The sequence below is a fragment of the Dipteris shenzhenensis genome, chromosome 13 (assembly GCF_047967505.1).
Source record: "Dipteris shenzhenensis isolate YYH24624 ecotype China chromosome 13, Dip_SZ_1.0, whole genome shotgun sequence".
NCBI classification, from domain to species: domain Eukaryota; kingdom Viridiplantae; phylum Streptophyta; class Polypodiopsida; order Gleicheniales; family Dipteridaceae; genus Dipteris; species Dipteris shenzhenensis.
In genome coordinates this window covers 2,318,790-2,345,448 of record NC_141608.1, presented here as the reverse complement: position 1 = coordinate 2,345,448, position 26,659 = coordinate 2,318,790, and the positions used below count along the sequence as shown (strand labels likewise).

The 26,659-nt window shown below is 41.1% G+C and overlaps 1 protein-coding gene across 1 annotated transcript; it reads left to right on the top strand.

Annotated features, from left to right (window-relative positions):
- The first annotated feature begins 12,978 nt into the window (after positions 1-12,978).
- Positions 12,979-14,973, top strand: LOC147894919 (uncharacterized). Its single transcript, XM_087384250.1, has 6 exons — positions 12,979-13,575; positions 13,669-13,758; positions 13,878-13,994; positions 14,214-14,418; positions 14,542-14,672; positions 14,860-14,973. The coding sequence occupies exons 1-6, from the start codon at positions 12,979-12,981 to the stop codon at positions 14,971-14,973; spliced, it is 1,254 nt and encodes a 417-aa protein (XP_087240376.1).
- The last annotated feature ends 11,686 nt before the right edge of the window (positions 14,974-26,659 follow it).

The following is a 26,659-nucleotide window of genomic DNA, read 5'->3' as shown; positions in this document are numbered from 1 at the left end:
AAGAATTCCACAGGGCCAAAGATAGCAAAACAATGAGGTAGAAGTGAGAACCAAAAGAGACACAGGAATTTGTAGGAAAACGCGATGTGGGACCATTTGGAAAATATAAAGCACTCTCCTCACATTTTGCTGCAAATTCTCTAGTTCTATTGATATTTATGTCAAATCAAACACTAGGTCCATCTCATTGATTCCTGGACAGTATGAGTTGATATGCAAGAGAAAGGCTGGAGCTGAGTGAAGCTTTTCATGAGGAATGTGTCAACAACAGGAATTTGCAGCAAAATGCGATATGGGCTACCTAGAGATGTATAAAGCACTCTCCTCGCATTTTGTTGCAAATTTCTAGGTTCTATTCATATCCATCTCTAATCAAATTCCTGGGTGATTTACCACATTCTTGGACAGTATCAATTGAATATGTAACAAGAAGGGTGGAGCTGAGTGAAGACATTTGGACATAAAAAATCCAATGGATGGAAGAAATATATGTCAAAAAACATTGAAAAAAATCTAGAATTCTGACCTTTTTTTTCCTTTTCCATGCTATTGGAGTTGCACTGGTGAATCTCCTACTCTTTCACTAACTTGAACTCTGCACTCTAGGTAACCTGGAGATCTGGCAGTGGTAGTAGTCTTTAGGCAGGTTGCAGTTTGGATGGAGTGTGCTGGGTCGGAAGGGATCAGAGAGAGAAGGAAAAGGAAGATGCGAGGGTCCTGGTAGGGATGAAAGATTGGGAGGAAGGGGAGGGAAGAGTGGTTGTGGAATTGATTATGAAATCATGAATGGCACAATTTCCAAGGCATAAAGTGTACCTTTCACATGTGCCAAGTTTCAAACTCCAAGAGATCTGGGTCCCATCCACACGTGTGAAAAACGACTACATTCCACACGTGTGGGATTTAGTAGCTGCCTTATTTGTATTTTGCACTTATCTTTTCCCTCCTGTCTAATCTATCATGTCTCAGCCCTCTTGCCCTCCAGTCTCATTCTCTTGCCTCCCTACCCCCTACTCTGCAACATCAGCATCCTGACCAGCAGTACAGGTTCATCCCCAGCACAAGGTACTCATTAGTAGCATAGGACACCCACAGATAGATTTCATATCAGTATTAATGGGTTCTTCCCTCAGTCTCTGCAATCTTCTTCCCTACCATAGAAACAATCCATCCTGCGTGGAAATGCATAGACTCAGTCCATATTTTATTTAGTTGTAAAGATAGAGAAATCACTATAGGAATGCAGATCTTCAAGTGTGATAATTGCATGTGAGGGTAAAACTGTACTTATGGGTTCTTCCTTCAGTCTGTGCACACTTCTTACCTTCCATAGACTCAATCCATCCTGCATGGACATGCAGAGACCTTCAAATGACTGAAGGCATATTCCAGCATGCTGCCTCATGAATTTGCAGGAAAACGCGAGGAGAAGGCCTTAGGAATTTCAAACAGTTGAAATCGCGTTTTGTTGCGAATATTGAAATGTTGCTTCATCCACCCCTGTCATTCTAGTTTTATGACTTCCATAGTTATCCATGGCTGTACTCTTCTTGCATAAACTCCATTCATATTGTATTTAGTTGTAAAGACAGAGAAATCACTGTAGGAATGCACCAGCATGTCACTTCAAGTATTTGCAGGAAAATGCGATTTTGACCTGTTAGGAATTTCAAACTCTCCATATCGCGTTTTATTGCAAAATTTTCAATGTTGCTTCATCCACCCCTGTGATTGTCTTTTTGTGTCATACCATGTTCTCCATGGCTGTAATCTCTTTCCATTACTTTGTATGCAGTTTGTCAGAGTGATGGCAAGAACCAAGTCAACTGCAAGGAAAGCTGGCAAAGGGCCAGGGCTTGCAGCAACAGCAGTTGTTGGGGCAGGTACCAAGAAATTTAGTGTGCCTCCAAAGGGAAGAGCTACACATGGCAGGAAGGGTAAGCCAATGAGCCTGCTCCAGCAAAAGGCCAAGAGATTGAATTATGGTGCAGGTGTGCTAAGGGAGATCAGGAAGCAATAGAAAGCTATAGGCTTTGCAATCCCCAAGGCAACTTTTCAAAGATTGGTGAAAGAAATATGTGATAGTTGGCACCTTGGGTTCAGGTGGAACAGAACTGCCATTCTTTCCTTACAGGAAATGGCAGAGGATTACTTGGAAAAATATTTTGAAGATGCAATGCTGGTAGCAGCCCATGCTCACAGAGGGTGACTGTGATGGCCAAAGACTTCAACACTTTGTCCAGAGTGAGATGGAGGTATGACAAGCTTGTTCATCCTGTGGAATGGCAGGACATAAAGATGAGAGACATATTATTAATTCCACCTACAAGGAAGTTAAAGGTAGATGAGGTTAAGGTTGTTGATGTAACCCACTCAAAGAACACTAGAGGGAAGGCTGCTTATGAGGAGTCACTGAAGCAGCAAATAAAAGAAACAAAATCTATTATAGATGTGGAGACTAGAAAGAGGGAGCTGCAGATACATAGAAGGTTGCAGGAGCTGGGCCCTAATATAGTTGTCCATATTAAGGATGAATTTTCAGTGAATGATTTTGACTTGACAAAACCATGCTTGGCAGCATTGGCTCATAAGAATGAGTAGAATGGTAGACCTTTCGAAGGAAAGGTGGCACAACATTTCAAAGTTCAAAGGAAGGTGGAAGCGGGAAGGCCCTTGTCAGATAAAATGTCAGACTAGATTCTATCTTCTTGTCCAAAGATCTTGTGAGAATAAAAAACCAATCTCCACATTAATGTAGCATGCTTGTACCTACATAAAGTATTGTTTCTTTTTTCTATTTTCTCTTATTTTCATGAATTTCCAACGTTACATTGGCCCTCTATTGATTGGTTGAGAGCTTATTTTTCCAAACTGTAAAAGGCCCCAAAATGAGCTCCATTTTTTCCTAATGTTAATGCTCTTGTTGGCTGGCAGTGAATTCATTTGTTGCTGCAGTAGGGCTATTGGCATAAACAGCGCTATCGTGGTGACAATCCTCTACAACATTTCTACAATACTTGGTGTTGTCACTATTGTTGTTGCGATTCCTATAATAGCCATTGTTCTCTGGAAGTGGTCGACGAGGTTCCAAGTTGAGTTTGAGGGGGTACTGCCGGTGAGGATGGGATGAGGGGTGATGATGTGAAAGAAGGGGTTGGGAGAGGTGATCCAAAGAGGGGAGTGGAGAGTGCTAATGTAGAAGAAGGGATGGGAATTGGTACAGATGTGGATAGAAATGAAGAAAGGGAAACAAAAGCTATCGGCAAGGAAAGGGATGTCGATATTGCCAGAGAGGATACAGTCATAGTGGGGGAAGATACCAAAGAGGAGGCTATTGGGATGAAGACCCTAGGGGGTTCCAAACTTTTAATTGTTACCGATGTCATGGGAAGAGAGCTGCTTGGTGTATCAACATCTGTTCTATGCTTCTTCCATTTTGTCAGCCTAATGACTCCTCTCTGGCATTAGAGGGCTCTCCTTTCGAAGTCAGTATGGTGATTCTAGCCCTAGCCCTAATTGGGGCAACATCCCTGATCTAAAAAAAGAACAATAATTCTAGGACCTGGCCGACCTTCTAAGTCACTGGCTGCCCTCTGTGGTGATCAGTTATCACCTGTCGTGCTTTTGTCTACAATCAACTGTCTACAATCAATCCACCATCAACACTGATCCCCATGCTACTAGTTCATGTTTTGCTAATGCCATCAGCCCCCTGGTCTTTGTTGTTATGGTATAGGTCTTTGTCTACAAAAATAGGCTTTCTAGCACCCCACCTGTAGTATTCCCTAGCTATCAAATTGACATATCCTATGAGTCTATACTCATTCCTTTTCCTTGGGCCAAATATTAGCTCCATCTCCTCTTGTGGTGCCTGAGCTTGCACCTTTCCATCGATTGGGAGGAATAGCCTCTGATGAATCATTTGCAAAGGCAATTGCCTTTTTTTGTTGAAGATCATTACCTGCTTCCCTACAGCGAGTTGATGGCAAAGGGACATTGAGTTAGGGGGGATCAGCGCCCGCTCCCAATCCATGGAGTTAAAGCTAGTGATACGAAGCTGAGAGAGCATGTTTTGATCTTCGAGTCATTGATAAATTGCAAGGGCATCATCTTGCAAACTAGACTCTTGCCATGACCATCTCTATTGAGAGGGAGACGAAAACGATAAGGAGCATGAAGAAAAATGTGAAGAGGAATGCTGAGTGGAGAGCGAAAACTTGAGGGATGTAAAGGATTCTAGAGAGTGTGAACTTGTGAATTGGATAGGGAACTATTGCATGGATGTTCCCATGCAAGTTAGAGTGGTGCATGGCAACTGTGACAAAATATTGTGAGTTAACTTCATGATGAATAGGATCTAGGAGTGACGGGTTTACCTCAATTTGAATCAGAACAATCAATGCCTCTTTATGAATGGGCAATGGGCAAACCATCCAACCTTCATGATGATATCGACGTAGTTAGAATCCATTGATCAGGTGTGGTAGCACGTGTCCTTGTAGATCCACTAGATAGAATGAGGTTGATTTGCATTCACCATAGATCCAAAAAGGACCTGTCCACCTCAGCTTTAGCTTTCCAAGCATCTTTCCCATAGGAGTATTAAATACCAGCACTAATTGCCCATGTTTGAAGAATTTCTTTTTTAAATTATTATCTGCCCTCTTTTTTCTCCTGGTTTGAATTACTGTTGTCAAATAATAGCTTTCCAATCTACTTTCTTCTAATTGCTCCAACACATCCATGTAGTACTCCATTGATTCCTCTAGAATGAGTCACTCCTTGACTATAATCCATAGACTCAAGACCACGAACTCAATATGAGTTATTACTTCCATTCCGAAAGCTAATTTGACTGGTGTGAGTCTAGTTGCCACCTTGAAAGATGTGTGGTAGGTCTAGAGTGCTACGTATAGTTTCTGATCCCAGTCTATACTACTTTGGTCAACTAAAGTTTTTGTGATTCTCTTGAAAGTCTTGTTGGTGGATTCAGCTAGGCCATTTTCTTGCGGGTAGTATGCCAATGAACTTTTATGGATTACCATGTAGAATGTGGTGATTTTCTTAATTACTTTGCTCACAAAAGGTGTACCTCTATCACTAACAAGCTCAATGGGACATCTGAATCTAATGAAAATATCCATTTGGCCATGGAATTTGCTGTGTTGTTTGGCAAAGGCCATGCTTCGGCCCATTTCGTATAGTAGCAAGTTGCAGCCAACACATAACAATTATGGGTACGTGTCATGGCTCGCTTGAAAGAGCCCATAAAGTCTAATCCCCAGGTGTAGCAAGGCTCCAGAGGTAGGATTGGTAGCATAGGCATGCGGTCCCTTTTTGTGGGTTGGCCCAATCTTTGGCACACATCGCATCTTTGTGCGAATTGTCTTACGTTCTGAAGAGTTGGCCACCACAGTCCTCCTTAGAGGACCTTCCTTCTGGAGATTGTGCCCACAAAATGACATCTTGCAGTCCATGATGTGCTTAATTAGTACTACTTCTTGTTCGTGTGGAAGCACACAGCATAGCAACACATTTGCAAGATTTCTTTTGTAAAGCTGGCCCACTATGACTTCAAATGTTGTGCTCCACAGTGCCAAACTTCTTCTTTAGTCTTTATTTGGGTACTTGGGCATTAACACTGTAGTTAGAAAACACATCATTTCATCATACCATCGCCATGGAGTATTAGGTGTTACTTGATTTTCTTATTCTTCTTATGGGTTTGCTTCGGATTACGCAAACAACTCAGCATCCGAAAAGTTGTCAGGGATTCCAATTTGCAAGTTCACTGGGACTCAAGTCTTGACAAGTAATTTGCAAGGACATGTTGAGAACCCGAAAGATGAATAACGTCAAATTCATACTCTTACAGCAAGAGCACCTAGCATGCTAATCTTGCTGTGAGATTTTGCTGCTTCACTAAATAAAGCAATGCTGAATAATCGACATGAAAAGTGAAATTGCGTCCCAGTAAGTAGTGCCAAAATTTTCAGATTGAGAAAATCATTCCGAGCCCTGCCCTTCACTTTCAATGATTGAATATTTTTTCTCTGCTTTGGATAGTCCTCGACTGGCATCATAAATGGGTCTGTACCATCCTTTTTCGCTTTCCTACATTGAACACTTCCCATTGCTTTGTTAGAGGCATCCACAAATACATGCATCATAATCACCCAATCTAGTGGAATTAATACAGGGTCTCTTGATAGTTGATTCTTTATCACTCTATAAGATTTGTCACACTCCTCCATCCAGACAAAGTATTTGGTCTCCACATGCACCATGGAATTGCCATATGAGCCAAAAACCTTAAGTGTTTGCTATGCCAGCGGATTTGTCTGAGAAATCGAAGGCACTCCTTCAGATTTGTGGGTGCAGGTGCTTGCATGATTACGGTGGCTTTTTTGGGTTAATCGCAATTCTGCAGATAATATAATGCCTCGAAGTCGTCCACTCTGCACTGCAAATGCACACTTCATTGGGTTGAAGTTGAATGATACCTCCTTGCAGCATTGAAAACATAGCCACAAATGCTCTAGATGTTTCACCAGATCTCCAAAAATGCACAAATCATCAAGAAAATTCCTCATGAAGTCAGTGAGGTATGCCCCAAAAATTTACTGCATTACTCTCTAGAATGTCAATGGAGCATTCCACAATCCAAACCACATTACTGTGCACAAATAGACACCCCATGCTGTGATGAAGGTTGTCTTGGGTTGATCTTTCTAGTGCCATGTAAATATGGGTGTATCCACTAAATCCATCCATGAAAGAATAGATGGTGTTTCCTGCAACATCACCTAGTATGGAATCCTTTTATGGTAGCGAAAAAGCATTAGGCACCATAGCTATGTTCAGCTTGCAGTAATTGGCACAAATGTGTAGCTTCCTATTTCAATTAGGCACTATGACTATTGGTGAGATCCATTTGGGATTATCGACTAGCGCAATGAACCCAATTTATAGAATTCTCTCTAGCTCTACTTTCACTAACTTCGCCACATGTAGATTCATGCGGTATCTTTGTATTTTGAAAGTTGTCGCATTTCTTTGAGATTTAAGCGGTGTTGGTAAAATTTAGGATCGAATCACCGTGTATCGGAGTATTCCCATGCAAACACATCTGTGAATTCTTTGAGGTGCTTGATCAAGGCCTTCCGAAGTTCCTCCTCTAAGAGAGAGCTATGTACCATCTGGACTCAAGAAAACTGTATCCAAAGTGTCTTCTTGCACAAGTGTCATTTGACTCTTTCATTCTTCAAATTGATGTTCCTGCTTCAAAATTTCAAAAAGATCAATGTCCTATGGTAGATTTTCTTCCCAATCTTATGATTGCAGAACAATGCTTGATGCTCCCGCAAAATTTCTTGAACGCATGTATTATACAAAAATTTCATCTACATCCACTAGACAGAAAGGTACCAAATCTGGGTTTGCTTTTAGAAAATTTTCCCATCATCATCTAGACCGTATGACATATTGACAGTTTCTACTACCACTGGCCTCCCTGACTCTTCTAGTGTTGGTGCCATTCCCATTAATACTTTGACCTTCTTTTTGCCACATCACAATGTTAATGTATTGCGTTCCCAATTCTGCTTCACTTTTGCTTGTCTTAGCTAGGGTCTTCCCAACAAGAACGCATATTTCGGAGTAGGACCTTCCATGTTCAGCACCACAAAAGACATTACAAAGGGGATTTGATTTCAGCCACCTCCATGACTACCAATTTTAAAATGCCCAGAGGTTGCACCCGCCTTTGATTGGCCATGCAGACAAGGAATGGGGCTAGCTCCCATTGTAGCCGTCCCATTTCCTAACATTTCTTCAGTGTGACAATGTTAAATCTTGAACCTCCATTGATCAGAACTTGTTTGCATTTTCTTCCCTGTGCCTTAGCAATAATCACCAAAACTCTCATTATTGTCAATGGTCCTGGTGCAATCGGTGTTGAATCTGGCTGAAGTGTTTGTACCTCTGGAATTTGTGACCCTTTGGCTATGGATTGTAGAAGCTGCTTTTGAAATTACAATACAAGATTTAGTAGCTTACCCTATCAAAACTGAATTGGTGCTTCTAGAATTGATTCCACTTCCCCTTATGGCTTTTTTTTCCTTCTCTTAAGGTTGCTCCTCCACTAGCGCCTTGCTTACAATGGATGACTTGAGGCTGCTTTGCAGTGGTACGATTGATTTGTTTTCCAAGGCCACATCTGGCCCTAGTGCTATGACTTTCTCTGTAAAGCTAATCGTCGACTTTTCATTCATCACTTCAAGTCATGTTTGCAGAGCATTTTCCTTGATCCATTTCATCACTTGGCAGTGTACCTCCTCTTGCACTAGCCATTGGATTAGGGCATTCTGCTTTGCTGGCACACTCCGCACCTTCATGCACCATCAGAGTGCCATTGACGTCTTCTTCTATTTGCACCATTGACATGCTGGGCATTTTTCCTGCCACCTTTTGGCGGTCCACTTTCTGTCTGCGATACTCTAGGCTTTGGGACATTCACTTCTCCAATGCCCTTCTGTGAGACAAAACATACAAGTTTTCAGTCGATTCATCCATATATTATTTCCACTGCCACATCTGTGGCCACGGCCTCCATCTTGGTAGTGCCTCTGAAGCCACCTCCGAATGAGGGTGATTGCTTCATCTCATTACTTCCTTGCAGTTGAACAAAAGATGCTCCTGGATCCTTCTTCAATGGGGTAGGCCATTTTGGTTGACCCAAAGCTATTTGGCTTGTTCCATTATAGTGGCAATTATTGGTATGTTTGTTGGTCATGCAGATTGCGAGAATAGTATCATTGACATCCTGAAAAGGAGGGAGAGGGAGCCCTAATGAGCTCCCTCTCCCTACTTTTGGGGATTTGTGGCTCTTTTTCTCCACTTCACCATCAAAGTCATTACTACTCTCCTCCTCAGCACTTTCTTCCGAACATTCCTCGTCCATCGCAAGGTCACTATCACTGTGCTTCTTTGATTTGTCTAGTCTCTTCATTCCTTTACTCTTCAATGATTTGCGGGTCTTCCATGTAGTGAATTACCATCCAAGGGGTCAATCACATTGGTCAGGGTTGTGTTTCCTACGTCCACTGTGGCTAATGCCGTCCAGAGGTCACGTGATAACTTGAAAATGAAGTAATCATTGAGGACCTCGTTCATAGTTCTTTGGGCAATTGGCAAGAGTTGGCGAAAATTGGCTGCATAGCCTTTGAATCCTAATCATCCTGATTAAGGCATCAGAATCCCTCTAGAGTTTGCAGAATCTTCTTTTCCTTGCAAAACCAACTCAAGAATACTGCCTTAATGTCATTGAATGTCCCAAAATGGTCCACCGCATACTCTACTAGCCACCTCGCTACATTACCTTCAAGAGTAGCCTCAAAAACTGCCTCCTTGCAGGTTGCATTGAGCGCAGTTGGAACATTCAGTGTGTAGACTTTGTCTAATGTGAGCGTCTAGATATCCCTTTGATTTTCTTGCAAATTTTGTGTACTTCTAGTGCTTGTGCTAGGGATCATCGGTCAGTCCGATGCACTCCACACTCTATGGCCATGCTTTTGATCTCAGGGTGGTGGACATGAACTCACTCGCCTTCTAGACCCTGAGGGTGTGCTCTCTACACTTCCTTCTTTGGATTGTCGTAGATTCAGATCCTCCAACACAGGATCATTCTCCTCAAACTTTCGACGTGTTCTAAGTGGTAACCACGTCATCATAATCACTAGGTTTGGAGGTCCTTTTGAATGTTTGTGCATTCATCCACTGTAGGGTTTTTTGACTTGTGATGCCATTTACAGCATGTATCTCATTACAGATAGCACGAATGAGGTGTTTGAGTTTGTGCATTAAAGGAACTTTCCCATATCCATGGAGAGGATCTGTTTGCACCTATTGAAGCTCCAATTATGCACGATGGCTCTAAAGTTTGGATAGGGCATCAAAAGGAATGGGTTTTGTGAACAATTTGTAGAATCACATGTCAGGTGCTACAACAGTGGGAGCACTAATGGTTCCACATGATTCCCCAAAACACCTCACATGAAGGATTGCCATGAGTTGTGGTTGCCAAAGTGTAGTGCCTCTACATGGAATGCATAGAAAATACTATGGGAAAATAGACTATGCAGTTATAGCAAAGAGAATACTCAACATATTGTGGATATAGGCATGAATACTCAAAGAAACAAGGAAAACACATATGCGAAACAAGAGGCTGCATTCGAATGTCTGATTGATTGTATTCCATCAATGAGTTATTCACAAATCTATGGAAGTAGAGTAGATCCTGCATGTGTTGTAGTTTCCAAACGGTGTATCCGCACTAGAATTCGGTTACAACTACTCGCACCCTAAGGTATCCCTACAAGGATTCATAAACAAAGGTTTGTTTATGCCTCAACATCATCAAAGACAACTGAATATGCCCAATGTGCGAAATGCATGTGGGAAAACTAGTTTAGGAGGGAAACCACATTTAAGTCCTTGATCTTTTTCAAAGATGACATTGTTAGATCATAGAAACTTGTCAAATCCAAAAAGGATCATTTCATTTATTATTTGCAGTTGTATATCCGTAAAGTATTATTTGCTTCTCTTATTTTATGTAATTATGCTAGACCTTTTTAATATTCCCAATTTTACATTAGTCCTCTTGTGGTTAGCGGAGAGGTATTTTTCATTTTGGCTAAAACACCCCAAAATGAGTTCACTTTTTCTAATGTGCCCTTTGTTGCTAAAAGATGATCCCTTATGGTTGGGTTAATTCATGAACTTTACTAGTGGTGCTGCTATCACCTCGATTGTCACTGCTTAGCATTGTACATCTAGTCCCACTTCATGCCCTTCACTATTGGAGTAGAGGAGTCTCACATGCTGCTATCCCAACTTCTTCACATGCCCTTGTTTTTCATAAAAGAATCATTTTTTATCTTTGTGTTTCCCCAATCTTCATTATTCTAATGGGGTGCTCGGTCTCTTTGTTCTATGTAGCTTTCAGACCTCCATCTTTGCATTTAGGGTGCTCCCCATTTGGTGTTGTACTTCGCTAGATACCTAATTGGTATCAATGGTATTTGCTTGTTCCTAAAGGATCACTCTATGATATCTGTCTAGTTTGACATACATATCACAATATTTGCTGTGCACTCAAACTCGATATGATTGCCTCACACACTGTTGCAACATTTTCATTCAAGGCACTGAATCTTCCTCGAAAGCCAAATTTCTCAAAAGTCCACTTCAATAGGATCATAAAGGCTGCTAGATTGCTTTTTCGTGAAGCAATTTTTCATGTCCAAGAAGTAGCTTGACATTGCACTACCGATTGGAGTCACTTTTGCCCTCCTTGTGCCTCGTAATATGCTTAAATCTATGCTTTTCTTATTTCTCACTCAGTTGATCTTGCAACTCTCCTACACCAAGTTCTTAGATGTCTTTCTTGCTCTCGGTCCTCTGTTTCTACTTGGCCATCCTTCAAGCTTTTCGGCTACAACATGAAGAAATTATACAGGTCTTGCAGCAACTCAACCAAACGACCACCACAATCCAAATGGAACATGCAAAACAACTAGTCATCAAAGCCACTGGGCTATAGGCCATTGAGGTGGGAAAAATGCTCAAACAAGAGCTCTTCTAGGCACAAGAATCCCTAGAAACTAAAAGGTCAAGGACAAACAATCTTCAAGCCAACTACAAGGCATTGCAGCAACAGGTAGAACTCGAGCAACATCAACATGCATGGGTATTGGAGGAAAACTAAGCACTGGAGTTACAGGTACAACAACAAGCCGCCCTAATTGCAAAACTATGGCTGTTTAGCAAAGTTTCTGCATGGTGAACTTGGTCCTCCATTTCTACTTGTCCATGCTTCAAGACCCAAGCCAACCCCACTTGGGGCCACATGAGATTAATTAGGTCAATCTAGGACTTCGATCAAGTGTAGCCCTATTTCTTTAGCCTACTATCTACATACGTTGACCTAGATTTGATTGGTTTCCTCTTTCCCTTTGTAGACCTCATTAGAATGATATCAACTTGGGTCTACTCTATGCTACTTTAAGCCTCCTTTAAGCCCTAGAAAGATACCTAATCTCACACCACGTGTACTCTCGATCATGTACTATCCAATAGAGTTGGAAATACATAAAACATTGAAACCTTAGGTTGCCATATATACCTGAATTGTTGAAACACATACGTCATAAAGATGATACAATGCACACAAGAGTTGTGACTTCTGAGAGCAGTCGGATTGAAAAAAAAGTTTGTCTTATATCAAATGGGATTCAACATAGGTGATGCTAGGGCTATTGCATGGCAACCCACAAGTAAGGAAGGCTAGGGAATGTGCTGGTGAGAGGGGTAGTAGGAAAGGCAGCCTACATATGCAAAATAGCTAAAAGTTGGCAACCTATCTCTCAAGGGTTGCCATAGGGTGACTTGGCATTTCAAGGCTTATTGAGATCTTGCAAAAGGACCCATAGCGAGAGAGAGATAGAGAGAGAGAGAGAGAGAGAGAGAGAGAGAGACGTCTTCAGAAACTCTCACTGAATTGTGAGACAAAGTATACACCAAAAAGAGTCGCTACACATCTCTTAGACTGAGAGAGAGAGAGAGTCGCTACACATCTCTCAGACTAAGAGAGGAAAGGAGAGAGAGAGAGAGAGAGAGAGAGAGAGAGAGCGCACTTGGGGGGCGAGGTGGTGGCAAAGAAAGCAAAGGGAGGATATCGCACAAAGAAGATGGAAGGGAGTCTTGGGGTGGGACCGTTGGGTATGTATACGTAACGGTCAAGCCCAAGCATACGGTGCGAGATACGGAATACGGTGTCGGCTGACTCTTCAGCCGAACTTCTTGTCTCTCTCCGGCCGAACTTCTTCTTCTTCTTCTTCTTCTTCGTCGTCTTCTTCATCGTCGTGTCCCTTCTTCATCTTCAGCACCTCATCCTCCTGCTTCCTCATCATCATGCCTCTCTCCTCCACCCCTCCCCTCGTTCCCTCCTCCCCCCCCATCAGCCTCCTCTGCACCGAGAGCTCCTCCTTCTATCCCGATGACTTTCTCTTTGATCACTCCTTCCCCACCCATCTATCCAACCATTGCATCAACACATCCCCCCCTTGCTGCTCCTCCCCTTACTACTTCTCCGATCGTCCAGCTCAATTTTCCGGCTTCGTCCCATTCGATGATTGCATGGGGTTTTTGCAAAGCTCCCAGCAGATCCAATCGGACCCACCCTCGCCTACCAGCTCTGCTGAGAGTAGCTTGATGACCGCAGAATCGATTCATCCCATGGCAGGATCGGATGGGAGACCTTACTCCGATGAATGCGGGTGCCCCATGGATGAGGATTGGACGTTAAGAAATGCTGCCAGCTCAGTGGATGAAGGGGAATTAGCGGAATCAATGGCGGTGCTACTAGAAAGGCAGCGCTGGTCGCACTGCAGACCGCTCAAGGCTTACGTGGACAAAATGCTGCAGTCCAATCCCACTCGAAGGAAGGAGACGACAGAACCAGCTTCATGGCGAACACGACGGCGGAAGAGCGTGCAATGGACTCTTCAGGTGGTTTTCCCACAGCGATTTCGTGCGATTCTCGTATATATTCACTGGTTTCCAGTTCAATTTCAGCTGAATCGTTTCGTTAACCCTTTGCAGGTCGCTCGGTTCCTTGGATTGAAAACGTCTACCGTAGCACAAGCAGTGGCGTACCTCGACCATTATCTATCTACTCGGATCTTCTTGGAGGTGTTGATCCTCTTTCCCGAGACGTTGATGGTTTGGTGAAGTTATTCAGTTCAGGCTGAAGTCTACCACTTTTTATCAGGTTTCGATAGATCTTCGACTCGGTGCTCAATTTTGAGGAGTGTTACCTATATTCTGCGCAGGCTGGCTCGTTGGATGTTCACTTGGCTGGAGTCGCCTGCCTCTGGATTGCGGCCAAAATGGATCACAGCAATGCACCTGATATGTCCTTAATTCAGGTAGCATACGTTGCGCAGCTCTGACGTGGAACATCGTAGTACCTTTGTCTGTCCGTGCAAAGCAAGGATTCAGTGCCTTGAGTGTCCATTCGATCAAGACAATTCTCATGATGCGACAGCCAAATCCGCAAGCTGATTATATTTCCTATCGTAGAAAAAGGATGAATTGGAGGAGTATAGAGACTGAACTATTTATTTTCTATCGCATCTAAAATACAGAGTCTCGCTGGAAGTGCATCCACTGAGAGTATCAAGGGCATGGAATTCACCATTCTCAAAGCGTTGGAATGGCGAATGCTAGGGGTGACGGCAGCGGATTTCTTGGAGACAATGGTGGCATCGCTTCCTGCTTGTGGATTTCCTCCTCATCTGCTCAAGTCTCTCGAAAGCAGAGCCGTCGAGATCGTGCATGGCATTTTGCTAGGTGCGTCACGCGGCCAGCAACCCTTCCTCACATGCATGAGATCGCGTCCAGTCGATATGGCGTCTGAATTTAATCATCTAAGTGCCGGAATTAACCTTCGTGATGTCTGCAACCTTTCCGCAGAGGTCGAGTTTGCAGGCCATGAAGCTTGTCTAGTTAGCATGTGTGTCATTCAGTCTGTTTTGGATGAGCTGGTGCCACTACAGGCTACGTGGATTTTGAACTCGATCCAGAGAGCATTTTCAGTTGACATGGTACCCTCCACCTTCTCACGTGTATTCGTAGGCTAGATTTCGAAATTCGAATCCAGAGCACGACTCGACACGCAATGGATTACCTTCCTTATAAGAAACTACATTCTGAATCTCTAATCAACGGCCTGCTGGGACGTAATAGCTGTTGCGACTGCTAAAGACATTTCTATGGTGTTGGATTTTGCAGCAAGCTGCGAGCGAGTGTTACAAGGCGGTTGGAGACTTAGTAGTGGATCCAATTTGTCGTTGCACCGCACTGTCTCCCAATCGAATCGTGCCAGCAACAAGAGTACTATTGTAAGGCGGTCGTTGGGACTCTTCCACAAGCACCCAATTCAATCAAGAACCCTCGTTTATGATCGCTCGCTCCGCGATCTTTCAATTAACCTGTTGTCACCGTCTCTCCGCACTCGCCTCCCTGAGATTGCCGTCAACAAATTGTAATGATGTATACGATGAATGACCTCTTATGAATTATTGTTCCGTTTCCAAAGCCACTGATATGTTCAATGTCTCAATGTTAAGATGCGTGGCAAGAAATTCGAATGTTTGCTTCGGTTAGGAATTGACAAAGAGTTAAGTAGACACTTATGAACTTGAGGACGTTACCATGTCGAAGGCGCGCCTTAATATTTGAGGCCGCCCTTATAGGTGTGTCGCATACCAAGACACATCGCCTCTCGGGCGCCTCTCCCACCCACACATCATCGATCCCTTGGATTCCAAAAGATTGTGAGCTCTAGGAATGCTATACTTAGGATGTTTGAGTATAAAGTAGTATGAGTGGCAAAGAGTAAAGAGTCTAATATGCAATAGGATTCACGTGCTTCCATTAGTTTATCATGGGTTTTCCTATGGCAAATAATGAGGATTTGAAAACTAACACTAATAAAAGCATGCCTCTTAACACCTCCTCTCTAGTGAAAAACCTACACATAGGGAGAACAATTCCATAACACCCACTTGATGAAACCTATAGTGCAAAGGAAGAATTATCATAATGGCTTTGTGTTCAAAATCCATAGGTGACAATATGATCATGAAAGGAAAGGCAATATATTACTTTCTTTCAGTTGTAACTTCTTGAGAAACATGTATTTACTAAGTTTAGTTCATGAACTTGTAATACTATAAGATGCTATAGTTTGCATAAAAGAATCTTTATATGTCTTGTAGGTATAACCACAATGCACTTGCTAATCTTTGGGATAAGAAAGGAGTAAGAAAGAGGCTTCAAAGTTCCTTCTCTATATGAATTTATATTTTTGGAGTGCAATTTTATTTCTTAGCTGGAAGATTAAATGCAATTGACAAATTTTGTAGGTGGATCTAGGAATGCTTTTGATTTTTTATGTGTAACAAGCCCTTATGAAGCTTTAAAGCTCTTCATGGTATATGGTCTTCTTTTCTTTCTTGAAGCCTGCACTAGGTACAAATATGTTCCTTTCATAGCCTAATTATTGGCTTATTATAACCAACAAATTATCTTTCATTAGGTACAAATGTGTTTCCTTTAATAGCCTAATTATTATCTTATCAAGGCATCTTAAATTAATTTTTCACACACACACACACACACACATGTACATATGCATGTATGTGTAGAGAGAGAGAGAGAGAGAGAGAGAGAGAGAGAGAGAGAGAGAGAGAAGTTATTATCTTATTATTCAACAAAGTTTGCTCATAAATCCTGGCCTTAATTTGGTTAGGCTATGAAAGGAAACACATTTGTACCTAATGCAAGACAAGAATTTGGATCTAATAATACAACAATCAATCTATGAAAGGAAACACATTTGGGGTATGTGTGTATGTGTGTGTGTGTGTGAATATTTACTTAAAGCAAAGGTGCCATGTTACACCCAAAGGGAAAGCTCCATGGTGCCTTCTCCTTTCCCCAATAATGCCTTGATAAGCAAGCTTCTCAACTCATAGCCTCCTTGTAACACAATGCCCTGTCACCCACACTTTAGATTTTAACCTTCTTAGTCTATCTTTAAACCCCCATAGTTCTTGAAGACTCACGATTTCCAATCCTTCTTTGTGTGATCTTTACACCTCCACTCTTCCTTATAGACTGAACAGTGATGATCCCTTGCCTCTATAAAGCTATACTCTACCTCCGGGGGTCACTCATCATATGTAACCCTATCACATGAGTTCAACAGAAGGATATTTTTTATTTCTAAAATTTACAGAAATAAATATACATAGGGGACTATTTAAAATAGTTTTGGGAAAAATTTACAGATTTGTATAGAAAAAGGGTACATTTTTATTAATGAAAAAATTACAGATAAGGTATTTTAAAAATAGGCCTTGAACGCACGTGATATAGAGGGTTTATACATAGTGACTCCCCCGAGTACTCTACACAGTGGTACCATTGGGGATATGTCCCTCACAAATTTAGTCAATAACCTCCTCTGCCATTGCTTCCTCCCCTCATCCTCTCTCACCTCCGCTACCTCCACTTTTAACGACCTCTCTGACCCTTGCCCCTTCCACTCCCTGCTTGTTCAGTAGCGGATTTGCTTAAGAATGATTACTACTTCCAAGAGAATGATTTGCTTAAGAAGCATGCAACTTAGCATCCTCTCTCTCCAATTTGTGTGTAACATGGTTGGTGTTGCTTTGTTTAGGCATGAGAGGAACAACAACCAACTATATTGTGGTGCACTCAAGCTCAGATGAGAGTAGAAGAAAGAGGGTGAGCTGCTAGCTTGGTAGTATAATGGCACGCAGAGCAGCTATGTGTGCATTTGCTAGGGCTTGAAGTTGTAGTTTTAATAGCAAACATAAGACGAAGTTATGGCAACGGAGGGAGCTCTGTGGCAATTGAGGAAGCTCTACACATAGCTATGGTGATGTGAAGCTATAATATTTAAAGTAAAGAAGATGAGATAGGGCAATTGTTTGCTCGACTACATCACACAGCTTTTGCCTTACCACCTGTCATTACATAGCTTCGCCATCTGTCACTGCACAACACAATCTTTTGTTGCGCTGACCATCGTGCTAGTTTGAGTAATGATGTTGGCATGGAGCGACCACCACATTAGCTTGTTTCAACATAAAACTTTTGCCTTGCCACTTGTCATTGCACAGCTTCACCATCTATCATTGTGCAACACAATCTTTTGTTGTGCTGACCATTGTGCCGGTTCGAGCAATGATGTTGGCATGGAGAGACCACCACGTTAGCATGAAGACCACTGTGGCATGTCAATCTCTAAAGGAGACCCCTTAAGGTCCATATCTACAACCACTGTGTGAGTTGTTGGAGCTATTTTAGCTTTAAACCAAGGAATATATAGTCTTATTTTGGAGCTATTTTAGTCCTATTACTCCTTGTGCAACAATTTCTAAGCCATTGCACTAGTTCTTGGAGCAGTTTTAGTTCCAAGCTAAGGAAAATGTAGACATTTACAATTTATGATAGTTCCTTGCAACCACTATGCTAGTTATTGGAGTTATTATAGTTCTAAACCAAGGAAAATATACTTCTGTTTTGAAGCTATTTTAGTCCTACTATTCCTTGTGCAACAATTTCTGTTAGTTTTTGGAGCTATTTTAGTGCTATTTTCGTTCCAAGCTAAGGAAAATGTAGTCCTATTTTAGCACTATTTTAGTCCTTCTGCAACAATTGCTTGTACAAAAATCGCACTGGTTGCAGTAAATCCTAAATGAGGGCATTTGTGAACCATTTTCACTACAGTAAACAATAGTTTTTTAAATAGTTTCTTGTGCAACGATCCCTATGGTTGTAGTAAAATGTAAATGAGGGCAGAAATATGCCATTTGTGCTTCTTTAAAGCCACTTTCACTACCAAAGTAGTAGCAACAATAGTTTTTGCGATAATGGTACTACATTAAGATTGAAACAAAAGAAATTACATCCGATAGTTTTTGCGATAATAGTATTACATTGAAATTCAAACAAAATAAATTACATCTAAAGCAAACATTTAACAAAAGAGATTACATCCAAAGATGCTAGCACTTTGTCTTTGTGATGCTTCTTTAAACACTTTTAGCACTTGTTAACACCATTGTTGTGGTAGGACCTAGTGTCAATTTTTGCCCTTGTTAGCACATTCTTACACTTTTGACATGGTGCCTCGTATGCAGGGATAATATGAGCACCTAGTAGTGCTATCGTAGTCAATTTTTGCCCTTGTTAGCACTTTCTTACAATTTTGACCCGGAACTCCTCGTATGTAGGGGACAATACAAGCACCTTGTAATTGAACATAACCTTCTTCATAGCAACTTCCTTCAAGGCATTGGAAGAGAGAACTCAACTTGGTGGTGAGCTCAATCGAGCACAACCTTTGACAGTGGACAAGGAACTCAATGTGGTGGTGAGCTCTAGCACATTGGTGCATGCTCTCAGTGTGTTAGAGCTCATCACCAAGTTTAGTTCTCCTTCCCCAGTGCCAAAGGTTGTGCTCAATTACGAGAGGCTCATCACACCAAGTTGAGTTCTCTCCCAGTTCTTGATAGAACAACGATGACGGACATAGTAGCCAAGCCTAGTGTAGGCAATCATATGCATCATCATCTAGCCACATGACATGCGATTAGATGGTTGCCATGGGAGAATTTCTTAGTCATTGGAGACAAGATCATAATAAATCAATGGGATGAGGGGGGAGGAGTGGTGGCACATGCATCCAACTTGCTGGTAGCCCAACGTAGCATAGGCGGTCATACACATCATCATCTAGCCACAACCTGCGATTAGATGGTTGCCATGGGTTAATTTCTCTATCATCGGAGCCAAGGTCATAATAATTAAATGGGATGATGGGGGAGGAGCAGTGGCACATGCACCTAGCTTGCTGGTAGCCCAACCTAGCATAGGTAGTCATATACATCATCGTCCAGCCATGACATGCGATTAGATGGTTGCCATGGGTGAATTTCTTGGTCATCAGAAAATTTTAACAATCTAATATGTTCTTACAATCTAACTCTAGCTTAATGCTAATCTGAGCATGCGAATTAGATGGTCCCTCATGCAAAGTCATTGTTCTTACAGTCTGATTCTGACTCAATGCTAATCTAAGCTTGTGAACTAGATGGCCCCTCATGCAAAGTCATTGTTATTATTACAGCCAACTGAAGAAAGGCAAGATCAAAATAGGACATCAAATTAGCATTGAGTCACGGTTCATTAGACTATAATAACAATAGCTCTCGATCATAAGAACGAGAAGTATTGTTATTACAGTTTGATGAACCGATTGAATGCTAGTCTAAGCTTATGAACTAGATGGTCCCCCATGCAAAGTCGTTGTTATTACATTCTGATTCTGGCTCAATGCTAATCTGACCCTGTGAACTAGATGGTCCCTCATGCACAATCATTGTATTATAGTCTGATTCCAACAGTCTGATTCCAACTTAATGCTAATCTGAACCTATTAATTATGGTCAAGATACGTGGTTGCCAATGTAGTGGTTGGCTACACACTAGGATATTAATTTCCACCAGTGCAGTGGTTTGCTTCTATTATTACAAGATAAATGACATGCGATTCATTCGTTTAGGATTTGTGGTCACCCATGTATTTGTGGTCACAGCCTGGTGGTTGAAATTTGATAATAGTTAAAGAGAACTAGCCTAAAGGTGATGCCATAAACAAATGCACTTTCTAATATTTCACTAGCCCGATGGTTGAACTCTAACAACAGTTAAAGAGAACTAGCTTGTTTGTGGGAGCTATTTTCCTTGTGTGGAACCAAGGAAAATACAATTGGATCCCATGACGTGCAAATAGATGACTAAAAACAAGCATGGTGGTGGTTGTTTGGGATATACTAAAAACAAGTGTGGGGTTAATCTATCGTTTGGGATTTATAAAAACAAGCGCGGTGGTTGTTTGGGACACATGATGAGGATCCAGGTGGCCTTTCTTGTGACACATGATGAGGATCTAGGTGGCCTACAGACTACGCATTCATTGGGGAGACATGGGCATCGATCCCCATGGAGCAATGCTCCAATATGACCAGATCTCAAGTCACTCACAACTTGCCTACACAGGTCACAAAGCCTATGTGTGTTTGGCAAATTGGCAACAAAAAACATTCCTATCTTTGAGTCTCCTGACAAACCAGGGCTTCCAATGCTCAAAGCTCCTCTACCCAATTGAAATGGCAAGATTCTGATCTTTAAAATTGAGATACAATCCGTATGCTGACCCAACATGCAGGCCCCCTTTTTGCAACACTATGAGGAAAACAAAACAAAATACAATATGTGCAAAAATGTGGTCTAATTAAACTAATCAACCTAGGGGAAAACAAAACAATTTCAATCCTTGGGCTAGCCCTAATATAGTCATATATAATAAGGTACTAGAAAAACAAAACAATTTCAACCACCACATTGGTTTAGGACAGTCACAATTTCAACCACCAAGATGGTTTATGAAACGGTCACAATTTCAACCACTGGGCTACAGTCACTATTTCAACTACTAGGCTAGTTTAGCCTGATGGTCACAATTAGACAATAACAAGTATATTGCTTTTCATTTTTTAATTTCATAATTAGAAAATAACAATATATTTCTTTTCATTTCTTCATTTCTGTTCAACCAGAAGTTCAATCACATACTGCATAACTAGTGTTTGAGTTGAACCAACCACTGTTGCATGATGTTCCAACCACCGGGCTGGTTTAAGACAATCACATTAAGTCCAAGCCATCCTGGTTCTGGCGTTTGAGCTAAACTAGCCATGGTTGCATGATATTCCAACCACCGGGTTGGTTTAGGATAATCACATTAAGTCCAAGCCTGTCTAGTAAACTGTCCCAAAGCTCAATCGCAAATAGCCACCGGGCTGGCTTAGCAACCATTGACCTACATTGTATCAAGAAATGAAACAAGTAAACTATCCCGAAGCTCAATCACAAACAACCATCGGGATAGTTTAGGCAACCACTGACCTAGATGGTATCAAGCATGTGTATGATGTGCTCATCAAACATCTTGCATCCTGTCTGCTTTCTATAGATGTCCTTGTTATTTGGAGAAACTCTCATATTTTCATGCCAAAATGTCACCACTATTGCAATGACTTCTGAACTTAGGCTATCTCTCCTTTTCTTGCGTTCTTTTGATGCCATAGACTACTCAGATTGGGATGATTGGGCATTGCTTCAACTCTATGTGCATCTCCTGAGGTGTTGGTAGGGTTGTCACTCTATGAACTTTAAGGTGCAGGCTAAAGCTTGTGAAGACCCGAGACTGGTACTCACCTGAATGTCCTAATGTTGCTTCCTTGAATGCTACCACCAATCATGACATCACAGAGCCTCGCATTTTTTGCTCTGATGGCAATGACCGAATGCGTGCATATGTAACAACTGCTTCCTGCTGCTGCTCTGCAAGGAGTCTTCTGTTTCTTATGCCATGATCAAGCTTTTCAACTTTTCTATCTTGCAACCTCTGTCTACTCTTGCAAGCCATGGCGATCTACATGTTGCCATGGTGACAACGAGTGAAAGACGACAATGCCAAACCAAAAGAGAGAGAAGCTAGCTTGTGAGGTAAGCAAAGAATAGAAGACAACTTACTCGAGAGATGACAATGCCGAACCAAATATGGCACAAGGTCACGTCAAGGTTGTAGGGTGGGGGCAATTGTACAAATGCAAGTAGTGGGACGAGCACATGATACACATGCTTGATACAACACAGGCTAGTGGTTGCCTAAACCACCTCGATGGTTGTCTCTAAATGAGTTTTGGAATACTATAATTGTTTAACTTAATTTCTAAACTAGGCCGGCTTGTTTAACTTAATTTCATAAACCAACCCGAAGGTTGGAACATCATGTAATATAGTGACCTTACCGGCTTAGGTCAAACACCAATTATGAAATAGTTTAATTGTTTAACTTAATTTCTAAACTGGGCTAGCTTGGCCTTAATATAAGTTGTCCTAAACCATCTCAGTGGTTGAAATGCAAATATATCACCCTGTTGGTTTAAGTCAAACACTAGTTATGTGATTATCCTAAACCAACATGGTTGAACAGCAATAAATTCCACCAATCCAGTGGTTTTTTTTGAATAGTTTAATTTTTTTAATTTCTAAACTGGGTTGGCTTGAATTTAATGTGATTGTCCTAAATCAGTGCTATTTTTCTAGTAGTCAAATACTCGCATTAGTTGGAGGTACCTTTCATTGGCTATCTGGTTTACAAGAACAAATCACAGATAGTAAAAATGAATTGCACGAACATCATGGAAATATCACCAAGCTGGCTCAAGTTAAACAGGAGTTACATGATTGTCTTGAAACAGTGTGGTTGAAACAAAACTATATTACATAAACAAAAATAATTAATGACCCTGGTGGTTGGATGAAATTGCTATGTTTTGTAGTAGTTATATTATTTAAGTTTAATTTCTGGGCTAGTTATGGGTCATATACAAGTGGCTAGCTTGGACTTATGTGATCATTCTAAACTAGCTCGGTGGTTGGAACATCATAGAATATATCACCGAGTTGGTTCAAGCCAAACATGAGTTATGTGACTACCCTAAACCAGCATGGTTGAACTATATATATATATATATATATATTTCGCAACCAAAATAATTGATGACTAGCTCGATGGTTGAAATTGACGTGTTTCCTAGTAGTAACATTAGTTTGGTTTACTTTCTAGGCTAGTTTGGGTCATGCTTGGACTAGCTTGATTAGTTTAATTAGTAGTCCGGTTGTCGTAAACCAACCTGGTGGTCAAAACACCGAGTTGTTATAGTTATGTGTCTACTATCCTAAACCATCCTCCTAGTTGAAATTGTTTTGTTTTGTAGTAGTGAAATTGTTTTGGTTTCTAGTAGCTTGGCTAGTTTAATTAGCTTCATTAGACTACTTTTTGGTTTCAACAAAATTTTGTTTCCCGCATGTTGGGTTATTGGGTGAGTAGATAGAGTTGTATCTAAAATTTATGGCTCAGAATCTTGACCTCTTGATTGGGCAAAGGAGTTTTCAGCATTGTAAGCCCTAGTACATCAGGAAACTCAAAGCCATGAATGTGTGTTGTTGTAAAACACACATAGACTTTAACCTGGCCCATGTCTAGCAGATGAATGTGTAGCTTGTAGGCTGCTTTGATCCTCATCATGTGTTGTGAGGGAGGCCAAGTTTTGTAGCCTAAGGTCCCTATGGGAGCCATTAGTTTATCCAAAGGGAAACTTTGAGGAGATTCTGAGTGGCACTACATTGAATGCATTCATGGCACATGTACAGATTGTAATATGAAGAAGAGGCAATATGATATCTGCCCAAATGAAATAAGGGAAGACAACTCTGGTGCTCTAATTCGAACATGTTAATGTTGAAGGATTGAAGAAAAAGAGATGGCTGCTATAGTATAAGAGCACTAAGCCAAGGGAGCTTATAGAGATCTTGGTTCAATCCCTCCCAACATATGTGCTTCACAATTTCATGGCCAGCTAGCAAGATAAGTAGTTCAAGAAATTCCTTGCCAATTTTTCCCTTGAAAGTATTGTCTCTGTCATAGATTTTGCCAAAAGTTACGCATTTCAAGAACAAGATAACATACAAAATGCTCACTGGTACAACAAGCAAATATCAATTCTAGTACATATCACATACAGTCATTTTCTTCTTCCTTGTACGACTAATGCCAATCTTCTTCTAACTCGGAGTCCAAGTTAGTGCAATGGACATACCATTTCTACATTTTGGATGATAGGGAAAATGACCTTATTTGTGCATCATGCTTTTCTATTGCATTGGAAATGGCTAAAAAATGATGATCGCCATGTACAAGAAAATATAAAACAACATTGGGTGTATTAAAATGGTGCTTACTCTCAGTTTAAATCAACCCATGGATTCTACTTTACCAAGGTTTAAATCCTTGACCGGTCTAAATATAACGTGGAATTTCTTTAGGTCTAGCCATGGCAAGGGGGAACGGATCTCTTTTTCTAAAAGATCTAATCTCTTTCATGACTTCTCTAATAATTATGCTTGCAAATCGCCCCTAGGAATGCCTAGCGCCTTTTTAATCATGCTTTTACTTATGTTAACCTTATGACTTGGACAGACAATGTATCCATCCTTCACGTTCACTTCATCTATCAACTTGGTGAAGTTGGAGAGAGAATTCAAATCGGTCTTTCTAATATTGTGTGAGGAGCTCTCACATGTCACAATTTCAAGACTGGGGGAGGAGAGACTATGTGATGCTCTCATCGAACTGTGCAAAGATGGAGGAGTAGGATGACACATTTGGGAGAGGATGCATTGTGAAAGGGGATAGAAGTTGCAAGAAAAGTGCAACAGTGAGAAAGGTCGAGGTAATGGTTAAGGCAAGTGGAAATGGCAAAGGAATAATTAGACAAAACAATGAAAGGAATCGGAAATGGTGAATGAAATGGAAAAGTGGAGGCTTAAGTAGAGTGAAGTCCACCACACTGGTCTAGCTCATGCAACAATTATTCTTTGAGGCGGCTAAACCATGTCTTTTTCGACCAAATTAGGTGGAGTGCAATTAACTTAGCACCAGCCACTATGGTGGCTCCTTGATGATTATTTGGACAGGTGGCAAGTGAATAATTGGCAGCTCAAATACTGATCAGGTGCACGGGCATGCATATGATTTAATTACCACCAGTCACCAGCATCATGATTATTTGGACATCTCAATGTTAATTATCCGCCACAGCAGTGGCATGTGATTGCATGATAGACTTGCACTTGGGGAAAAACTATTTTTAGTGTAGCTAAAATTACTAGTCACTGCGGTGGCATGCGATTGAATAGCAGCTTATGATTCTATATTGCATGCCAGTAATTAGTAATTTAGTTCAGCATGCATGCGGTTATTTAAAAACTTAATTACCAGCAATCATTAGCATGGCGGCTCCTTCATGATTACTTGAATGCCTCGATGTTAATTATGAGCCACCGTAGGGGCGTATGATTGCATGCCGGACTTGCATGGACAAAACTATTTTTAGTGTAATTCAAACCACGAGTCACTGTGGTGGCATGAGATAAAATAGCGGCTCATGATTCTATAGTTGAACGAGCTTGAATGTCGGCACTTATTTTTGGGGCAAAACAAGCAATTTAGTTCAGCATGCATGCAATTTAATTACCAGTCACTGGCATGGCGGCTCCTTCATAATTATTTGGATGTCCAGATGTTAATTACTAGCCACCTTATTGACATGTGAGTGTATGACAAACTTGCATGTAATTATTTTTAGGATAAAAATATTTTTAGTGCAGTTAAATCTATGAGTCACCGTATGAGATTAAATAGCAGCTTATTTTTTGGGTGAAACAAGCACTTTAATCCCAATCACCATGGTGCCCTCACCTTTAATGATGTGATTATCTCACCTGCTCCCAACTTTACACATTAAGGGACCATTGCAATGATTTTTAAGCTCATAGAAAGACTTTAGCTATTCTTTCATCCACTCTTTAAAAGTGAAGTTGGTACAATGGGTTTCTCTCCTCTTTGGTCCAGACACCAAGGAGAGAAGCAAGATTGCATTCTAATATATGATGTTTGTATACAAATAGTAATAGAAGGCAACCATAATGATTTTTGTACCCCACCTGATCCAAAGATCACAACAATGGTGCCAAAATTACACCTCCAAACAGCTAAAACACACACATATCAACATTTAAGAGGCTACCATAGCCATGCTTTTCCACCCACATAATCTAAGGATTGGATAGAGTACCCATGCCATCATGGAAGCCTCAAACCAGATAGAGAAATTAAGCTCTTTATAATTGAAAATATTGAACGGGTTTCACTACCTATATACAAAATATATTATTGGTATAAGGCCATATACCACTGGCATATTAAGTTATACTACTAGTATGTACAATTTATGTAGCTACATGATTTGCCAATCCCTATTTTTTTAAGACACTATCTTGTATCTAAGGCCCAAGGGCCGAT

Bases quoted from the DNA above. Each gene is read 5' to 3' on its own strand.
- LOC147894919 (XM_087384250.1), top strand. From the start codon at position 12,979: ATGCCTCTCTCCTCCACCCCTCCCCTCGTTCCCTCCTCCCCCCCCATC. The intron at 13,576-13,668 runs GTGGTTTTCCCA...AACCCTTTGCAG, and splicing joins GCGTGCAATGGACTCTTCAG to GTCGCTCGGTTCCTTGGATT. The intron at 14,419-14,541 runs GTGCGTCACGCG...ACCTTTCCGCAG, and splicing joins CGTGCATGGCATTTTGCTAG to AGGTCGAGTTTGCAGGCCAT.